The sequence below is a fragment of the Eutrema salsugineum genome, unplaced genomic scaffold (assembly GCF_000478725.1).
Source record: "Eutrema salsugineum unplaced genomic scaffold, Eutsalg1_0 scaffold_2, whole genome shotgun sequence".
Taxonomy (NCBI): domain Eukaryota; kingdom Viridiplantae; phylum Streptophyta; class Magnoliopsida; order Brassicales; family Brassicaceae; genus Eutrema; species Eutrema salsugineum.
This window is the reverse complement of record NW_006256829.1, coordinates 18182367-18192317: the sequence shown is the minus strand read 5'-3', so window position 1 is coordinate 18192317 and position 9951 is coordinate 18182367. Positions and strand designations below refer to the sequence as shown.

Below are 9951 nucleotides of genomic sequence, written 5' to 3'. Positions count from 1 at the left end.
TGTCCACTTAAATGGTGCTTGTGATGAGGAGCCTGGTTCTGAGGAGGCCGGTGCTCGAGGCGATGAGCCTTGAGCTGGTGCTGGAGGTGAGGAGCCTTGGGCTGGTGCTGGAGGTAAGGACCTTCAGGCTGGTGGTGTTGGAGGTGAGGATACTGACTCTGGTATAAGTGAGCATGTTGGTTCTGTCTCGGAGACTCCCTGTTGTGGTGAAAGTACCATCTCTTCAAGAGTTTTCACTCTTGTATCAATATGTTTAAGCTTCTCTAGAATCTCCTTAAAATTCTTCTCCATCGACGCCTGCAGCTCCACTGATGTAGGCTCAGCTTATCTTGGTTCCTCCAAGGGAATTGAACCCGAGAAGTAATGTCTAACTCATACAGATCTCTCCAACAGATCTTCTTCTTCTTCTTGGTTAAGTGACGCATCCAACTCTCAACAAATATATCACTGAATCCGATCTCGCCCTTAGAGAAAGGCCCTGACCCTGCCGACCTACCATCATTTAAACCAGGAACCAAGATCCGCGCCAATAGAGCTTCTTCATCCGAGTCAGCCTCCAAAATGCTACAAATCTCCTGTCAATATCAATTAATACAACTTACTACTCACAAATATAAACCAAACTTAATATCAAACACATAACAATATGCAAAAAACACTGACCTCAGCACTAGTGCCAATTGCTTCATTGATGTCATCCAAAGGAATATCTCTCATGTAGACATCAGTGAACTTGTGCTTGCAAATCCTTAGACAGTCAGGCTCAGCAGGTACAGCTTCACAAAATTTCATTCCCAGACTTGGAATACACTTAAACGCAAGAATCTACACATAAGTAAATTATATCAACTTTTAATTCATAAATTTATACTTTCAAACAATTAACTAAGACTTACTTGTAAAGGAAGAATAAAACCAGAGAATGTACATTTATCTCCTTTAGCTTTTATGCTGCCATTGAACTTTGTTACCACATGCCGGATCTCCTTCATAGTCTCGTCAAATGTGTAACGCCCCTAAGGAAACGTTTTATAGAGCTTCAGATGTCCCACCACTCTAAGCAAGAATGGATCATTGTTTCCGTCAGCCTTTGACTTCGCCTTCAATACCTTGCATAAAAACAATAGTAGTGCCATCTTCTTCATGTCCAAAGAGGTATCCTTACATCTCCTCTAGCTTTGCTTCCACCTGTGCAATCTTGATTTTATCATCCCTTCCAAAGTACTTCTTCACAAACTTCAAACTACCCAAGTTCATATAGTCAATAGGGTAGTCATGGCAGTCAAGACCACTTAGCAGTGTATGCTCTCTCAAAGAGTATCGAATTGGCACTCCATTTACCACAAACCACTGCTCGTTTTGCTTCTCAATATAGGCTGTGTGAAGAAGAAGCATACACATACCTTTATTCATGTGGTTTGGCTCTTGGGAATCTTATACATACCTCTTGCATTTCTTCCTCCTCTTCTTGCATTTCTTCTTCCTCTAACATTTCTTCCTCTTGATTTTCTTCCTCTTGGTTTTTTTTTCCTCTTGATTTTCTTCCTCTTGGTTTTCTTTTTCTTGCGCTTCATCCTCCTCCTCTTGCACTTCTTTCTCTTGCGCTTCATCCTCAGGTGCAGGATCCTATCGCACTTCGTCCTCTTCTGCTTCATCCTCCTCTTCCACTTATTTCTCTTCCGCGTCTTTCTCTTGCACTTCTTCCTCTTTGTTTTCCTTCTCTTAGGCTTCATCCTCTCACGCTTCTTCCCCATCACCATCATTTGCCGTCAGAGGAATTGATTACGTGGGTGTGGATGCTGCCACTTCGGGGATGGGATTGGTCACTTCGGTGTTCTCAATTTCAGCAGAATTTTCTGGGTTTTTGATTTCAGGGTTTTCGATTTCCGCCGGATTTCCTACTTCCGCTGGATTTTCTGGGTTTTCTTTTCGTTTTCTGCCAGATTTTGGACTTCTGCTGCTGCTCCGACTTGAGTAGACTCATACACCTTCTTGAATTTCTTCTTCCTCTAGCATTTCTTCCTCTTGGTTTTTTTTTCCTCTTGATTTTCTTCTTCTTGGTTTTCTTCCTCTTGGTTTTCTTTTTCTTGCGCTTCATCCTCCTCCTCTTGCACTCTTTTCTCTTGCGCTTCATCCTCAGGCGCAGGATCCTCTCACACTTCGTCCTCTTCTGCTTCATCCTCCTTTTCCACTTATTTCTCTTCAGCGTCTTTCTGTTGCACTTCTTCCTTTTCGTTTTCCTTCTCTTGTGCTTTATCCTCTCGCGCTTCTTCCCCGTCACCATCATTTGCCGTCAGAGGAATTGATTATGTGGGTGTGGACGCCGCCACTTCGGGGATGGGATTGGTCACTTCGGCATTCTCAATTTCAGCAGGATTTTCTGGGTTTTTGATTTCTAGGTTTTCATTTTCTGCCGGGTTTCCTACTTCCACTGGATTTTCTGGGTTTTCTTTTTCGTTTTCCGCCGGGTTTTGGACTTCTGCTGCTGCTCCGACTTGAGTAGACTCATACACCTTCCCATATTTTCTCACCTTTGCTATATATCGGATTCGCAATTTTTGGAATGAATATTAGGGCTTCTCGGATTCGCGATTCCAGATCGGGATTTAGTCGCTCGCCGAAAAGAAAAAAAAAAAGATTCAGGCTAAAATGGGAGAAAACATTTTCAAAGGAAGAAAGGGGAAGTTGAGAACGAGAGTTCGAATATTCGCGATTCTGGAAAGTCGGAAGAAGAAGAGTTCGAATAAAAGGGAAAACATGAAAAATAAACTGAAAAGAAAACATTTTTCGTTATTTTTTTTAAATTAAAAAAACTCAATAAATTCGAGTAGGTCGAGTTATCAGATTAACATAAAAATGGATGGGTCTAATCCTGATATTGTTGTAAATAAATCGAACTGTAATTGGTATGATTTTCCAGGATTTTCAATTTTAAAAGAAATCAAAACTAAAATAATTATTAGATTATGGCAATTCAGCCTTTTTTGCTCGATTGTTTGGGTGTCCACATCAGTCTTATATTTTGAGCTTTCATTTTTTGATCAACTTTTAGAGAGAAACAAACTGATACCCTTCCTTTCTCTATGAAGCTAAATCGAAATTCAATATAAGACCAAAGTATTTTACTGTATAGTCACACCATCGACCATTAATATTTTTTTTTTCTTTTTTTTGGCAAACGGACCAATAATATTTAAGAAGAAATTCTCACCAACAGAACAAAACAAGAAAAGCTGAAGAATATGGAAACCAAATCATACTTTACGTGAATTTTAGCCACCATTAATTCCCTAACAAGCCTTTCATTTTGCTGGATTGATAATTAAAAAAGAAAGAGAAAAGAAAAACAGGACACAAATCTTGAGTTTAGAATGACATTAGATGGTCTTTAAGATCTAAGGACCACGTTTCCTTCGGAAGCAAAGGCAACCCTCCTGCTGGTCTACAGGGATCATCCCACCTCCTTTGCTCGTATCAATACTCTCCAACATCGGTACAACCTCGTCCATCTCCGGTCTCTTGTCCGGGTTTGCGTCCCAACACCGCTTCATCACAGCTGCAAGAGCGCTCGGGCAACACCTCGGTATGTCGGGTCTCAGGTTCTGCATTGATCATAACAACATATTGCATACATATATGTGCTTATAGTTCATGGTGTAAACAATTGCATACCTGGCGGACAACGGCTGAAGTGACCTCAGAGAAAGTAAGGTCAGGATATGGCATGTCACAGCAATATATCTCCCATAAGCAGATACCAAAACTGTACACATCGCATTTCCGATTATACGGGTTTCCATTGAGAACCTGCAGCCAAAAGATAATATGTATAAACATTGAGTCTGTTTACAAACTTTATGATGCTTATATATAGTACCTCAGGAGCCATGTAGCCAAGTGTGCCAGTCTCTCCTGTCATGTCATTAGGGTTAGATGCTTCAACTCTCGCAACTCCAAAATCCGCGATTTTGACAGTCCGCGTTTTGTCTAATAACATGTTCTCTGTCTTTACATCACGGTGAACAATCTTCTGCGAATGAAGGTAACTCAACCTGAAAAAGCAACACAATCTCACACAAATACTTTTTCTTCACTTAACAAAATGAAAAGAACGGGAACGATGATAAATACCCTCTAGCTAGGTCAAGAGCGAGCTGAACGACAACTTTAAATGCTAACTTCCTTCTTCTGTTCTTGATCAAGAAGGACTTTAAAGCACCACCTTGAAGATATTCAACAACAACACAACATATGTTGTTTGGCATTGCTAATGGACCACTCTCTGTTTGTAGCTGTAATCCTGATGCACCCATTGTAGCTCCTATGAACTGCAAATTTTCAATGATATCCTCAATATCTAACAATGGTTAGAAAAAGGGTATCTGCATAAGTAAAATATAAACCTTAGTAACATTAGGATGATCCAGTTTATGCCAAACAGCAACCTCCTGAGCAAAATCTGCCCTCAACGACACTATCTCAGCTTCTGATCTATGACCTTCTTCACCCCAATCAAGCAGCTTCACTGCTCAGTATCACCACAATGATTAACCACATTCAATTACAGTAAAAAGGTTCTTTTTTACTGCATTTATGGAATCTACTAGCTAATTATTCTCTTATATCTCCTTTTTTAAAATAAAATTAAAATTTTGATAAAGAGATTGAGACAACAACAGCTGGAATCACATGAAAGAGATCCACAAAGCAAGAATCATAATTATCCAAGTAGGCCTTTCAAGTAGCTGAAAAACTTATGATGGCAAAACCCGTGTCGGCATCACGGAGATCACAAGAATTGCTTCTACTCACCAAAGAAAAAACTAAATTAAACTTCCAACAATTAAGCAAACTTAATCTAAATCCCAAAGTTTTTTCTTTTACGAGTAGGTGAATCTGACAAGTTTAGAACTTTCTGCTTTAAGTTAAAAGCTGTAAGAAAACAAAACCAGAAACAGCAACAGATTTCGTCTCATTGTTGTAATTTGAGTAATCTGATTTTAACTGTAAGAATCTAGGAATCGAAGAATCTATTCTAAAATTGGAGACTTTAAGGACTAAAATTAGTAACAACATTTCACAGTTACAAAATCATATAATCAAAAGGGAAAGATTGAAATAGAGAGGATAAAACGACGGTTAGGTGACTCACCGGCGACATCTTGACCGTCATAGATACCGCGATGAACAGTACCAAATGTACCACGTGCAAGAACAGTCTTGATGATAAGCTTAGAAGGATCGATCTCCCACTCAAGTCTCTGCTTCTTCTTACCTACAAAACCGCCGTTGAGAGCGACGGGAGAGGAAGAGGCGGAGGCTCCGATGGCGGCGGATTCTTCTTCATCTCTCTTTCTGTTCTTCTCTAAAGTCAAAGCCCTGCTTAAATGTCTCTCTAGTTGCTCATCTAAGCTCTTTAGATCAATCTGATCTGCTCGAACAAACCCATCGTTTCCTTCCTTCATTTTTTGAGTTAAGACCCTTTCCTTATGCTTTTTCTCCTGAACGAAGTGTAAAAGAGATGTAACCGTACGAATCTTTTCTCTGTCTTGTTCTTGTTTCTTTCTTCTTCTACTAGTTTGTTGATTTTGTTTGTCCGATTGGGGTTGTGAAGCTCTTAACTAATCAAACGCAGAGGAAAATAAAAAATAAAACTAAAGGGGAAGAAGAGAAGACCGCATGTGAGTAAGCACATGGTCTTGCCTCGACGGAAAATGTATTTGTATTTGGTATATACATTTTGGGACCTTTACATTTCTGATATTTTTTTCAGATACTAAATACTTGTTTGTATTTCCAAAAACAATCTACTTTATCCATACACATACAGTCGTAAAAATTTAATACCATTTCATGACTTTTTATATTTAAAATATGAACTCTGATTTTTAAAAAATTTAGTATAGAGTAACTTGGGTAGAAACTAAAAATTGTCCAGTTTATTAAGAAAATACCAAAGCATAAATAAAATTTAGGTGAAAAAATAATTTGACTAAAATTATTCCCGATTTGCCCCTATATGTGCTGAAGTCATAGATTATTTTAAATGAGCATGCACGGATAATAACATTTAAACCCTGACACAAATGCCGAGAGTACTGGATACGCAACGCCGCCTGACACAAGATATCGCAATATCTTATTATTGCATGGTCGATAACTTGTTCAGATAACAATCGCATTGGTATGCTAACAATGAATATTTTAATGGTTAACTCCTCTATTTAATGCTTCACTGGTAATGAAGATGAAGCAGAAAAAACATACCCAGTAGTTCATTTATTACAGAAAAACCTGGTTGCGGCCGTAATAACTACCGGTGAAACGTTAACAAACTACTTCCTAAAATCAGGTAAGTGTATTCGATTTCTATGTTATTTGTTATACGAGTAATCATGTAACTACGATATCTTGAAAACAGAACTATCGATACTCTCTGTTATCCCAGTTATCTAATAATTCACCTTTCGGTTATATAGAATTTTGGCGAAATGACTCTTGAAGTTTCTGTTGTCCGCGGTGTCTGGAAGAAACGAAGCGATAGAAGTTGGGTTCACGAACCCGACCAAGTTGGGTTTTTTTCCTCTATTGGAATGAAGGAACGAGACACCTTCATCTCGATGGTTACTGCAATTAAATCGGGGTTGAAACTTCAACCGGAAGAAGAAGTCGACATAACCTACACATGGCCTCAATGGATTATGGGTCCTGAGTGGAGGAAGGCGGCTCCAATCCCTATTAAAAATGATGAAGACACAGCCTTGTTTTTGGCAATCAAGGCCGACCTGGAAGAGGTCTACCTGCGAGTTAGGGTTCACCGTCCGACGTCTGAGACAACTGCTAACTTTTTTAACCGATCTTTGGATTTAAACAGTAACTGTGTTAGTACTGGTAGCGCAGCAATGTCGATTGTCCCCTACGGCATGCAGTACTCGAGCACGCCCTCACCAACAGACACTCCAACAACGGTATTACCACGATTAAGAGGTACAAGCTTATATTTTAACAAGCATAACATTTACACCATTGCAGGTGTTTAACCGCTGTTAACTGTTAACAGATTTTCAAACAGTGGTAATGAACAACTTGGAAACTGTGGCCGCATCACCTGTTATTCCAACAGCTAGTAGTGTAAACGGTTCAGACTCTGCCAAGCTGAACACTTGTTCAAAAGGAAAAGGTAACTGTGGGTTTAGTTTATTTGATTACAACGATGCAATATATTTTGTATAATTACTCGGAAAAATTAACAGTTAAAACGTATAACACATTTGCAGGCATTATGATTGCTGCATCTCCGGAGAGGCAAACTCAAACGGATGAGTCTCCCCTTCCTCGCGATCTGACTGAACTCTGGCGCTTCTTCCATGGCCCACCAGGTCCTTTTGGGAGGGCTACTGAAAACGAGGCTGTTAACACTGTTACTAGCGCAGTTGACGTCATGGATATAGATGGCTCCGCGAAAATGTCAACAATCCCAACGGCCTGCCGTGAGGCGGGATTACAGCTTACTTTGGCTGGGGCGTACGTAGAGGAAGACCAAGAATACCCAGTTGTGCCTACACAAACTGCTGTGGCGAATGTGGAGTCGTCTTCCTCGGCAATATCAATCCCGTCATCATCAAGTAGTCATGACTTCTCCGAGGAAGAACTAGTCTCAACCGAGGAGATTGACATACGTATGTCGCTCATAGGTAACTGAAACTTGAATGATTTTACATTGATTAACATTAACCGAAACAGGAACCAATGGAAAAAATAAGGTGATCCTCTCATACTGCAGGTGAGGATTTGATCGCTCGTTTATACGACGATCCAGTCCCGGATCTGATACTGCAAACAGCAACTCCGCAAATGGATCCGATACAATCGTCTAACACGCTGGCCGACAAGGGCAAAGGAGTGATGACTGAGAGAGGAATGGCTACACGTGAAGTAGGAACTTCATCAACAGCTCCACATGAAATGTTTGCGGCTAACAGACAAGAGTTAACAGCAATGATGTTATCACGTAACAATACCGTGTTACATGATATACGTGATGTGATAGTCGCTAATCCGCATATGTTAAGTCAGACACCTTTTTCGCTGACCAGAAATCCGGTTGTTATGCTTCACACGCCGCCGGTTAACGTTGACCCCCGGGTTGAACCAGCGTTGCACGAGAGGGACGCACCTCCATACTTTGATGACCCTGTAGCCGGAGGTAAGCAAATTATTTGCTAATTACTGATATAAGTGATAAATGAATTATCAATTATATACTGTTAACTCTGTGTATTTGTCAGGTGATGAGTTAGCCAGAGGGATAGGTGATGTACAATACGAAGGCGATGAAATTTACGTCGGGCGCATCTTCAAGAATAAGGAGGAGTGCAAGTTGAAACTCGCCATTCATGCAATAAATCGAAGGTTCCACTTCAAGACAGTGAATTCATGCCCAGAGCACGTCATTGTGGTGTGTGTGGGTCCTAGGTGCCCTTGGCGGATATATGCGGTGCAGTTGAAAGACAGTGTTCGCTTTGAAGTAAGAACGGTCAACGCCAAACACACTTGCAGTGTGGACGCACGTGGGGACTTCCACCGAGTAGCATCTACGGAAGTAATAGGAAAGATGGTCCGTGAGCGATATGGTCTGAACGTCAAAGGTCCGCGAGCTTGTGATCTTCGCCACCTGTTACGTCAAGAATACAGTCTGCACGTCAGCTACTGGAAGGCATGGCGAGCAAGGGAACTTGTGATGGATAACGCATTAGGTGGTGCTGCGGCGAGCTTTGCTTTGGTCACACCATATTTTGAAAAACTACTCACCACCAATCCCAACTCGGTAGTAGATTTGATAACTGAGACTTCAGCAACGGGGGTGGTACGTTTCAAATATCTATTCTACTCGTTAGGTGCGTGTGTTCAAGGTTATCGCTACATGAGGAAAGTGGTTGTGATCGATGCTACCCACTTAAGCGGACGTTATGGTGGTTGTCTCATGGCCGCAAGTGCTCAGGATGGAAATTTCCAAGTATTTCCACTAGGGTTTGGCATTGTCAACAGTGAAAACGACGACTCCTGGGAATGGTTCCTGAGGAAGCTAAGCACCATTGTTCCAGATGAACATGATCTAGTCTTTGTTTCGGATCGCCATGCTTCAATTTACGCAAGTATTCGAAAGGTTAGTCGTTATTACTTTATGTTAACAAAACTATTTGTTACCGACTAACCTTGACAAACTGCTAATAATACTATTATCTTGATAATCGTTGAAGGTGTATCCGATGTCTTCACATGGAGCCTGCATTGTCTATTTACAAAGGAATGTCGTGACACAGTTTAAATCTGAGCACCTCAGTCACCTGACATCAGTAGCTGGCTGTGCTTACCGTTTCAGCGACTTTGACAAAGCCTTCCATGAGATAAGGTCCATCGATGTTAGGTGTGCTGAATATCTGGAGCGAGTTGGTTTTGAACACTGGACTAGGTCTCATTTTATAGGTGAACGATACAATGTGATGACTAGCAACATTTCAGAATCTTTAAACAAGGTGATGACAATGGTTAGATGTACCCGATAATTTCAATCTTGGAAACAATAAGAACAACCCTTGTTTCTTGGTTTGCTCTAAGAAGAGAGTCTGCAAACACTGAAAACGACATTGTGAACCCAAAGATACAAGAAATGCTGATTGAGAGTTTTCACAAGTCATCCGGCTACTTCGTCATGAAAATCGGTACCCCTGACCCTGCATTCCATTCACGGTGACGTATTTTTGTAACAAATATAATTTATCTTCTATCTTGGTTAACGTGCAGGTAATGGACTCTATGAGGTTTGCGACGATGTTGATACGGCTTTTGCAGTTAATTTGTGGGAACAAACCTGCGGTTGCAGGGAATTCCAACTACTACATATTCCTTGTTGCCATGCCATAGCTTCAGCAATAAAAGAATGCGTCTGTG

At 40.7% G+C, this 9951-nt stretch overlaps 1 protein-coding gene across 1 annotated transcript; it reads right to left on the bottom strand.

Annotated features, from left to right (window-relative positions):
- Nucleotides 1-3195: 3195 nt before the first annotated feature.
- LOC18018285 (serine/threonine-protein kinase STY13) lies at nt 3196-5609 on the bottom strand. The gene is made up of 6 exons (XM_006402135.2): nt 5153-5609; nt 4404-4525; nt 4132-4328; nt 3878-4052; nt 3673-3807; nt 3196-3602 (listed from the first exon to the last, which is right to left on the bottom strand). Exons 1-6 carry the CDS (start codon nt 5463-5465, stop codon nt 3396-3398), a joined length of 1149 nt encoding a protein of 382 aa, XP_006402198.1. The 5' UTR covers nt 5466-5609; the 3' UTR covers nt 3196-3395.
- Between the last annotated feature and the right edge of the window lie 4342 nt (nt 5610-9951).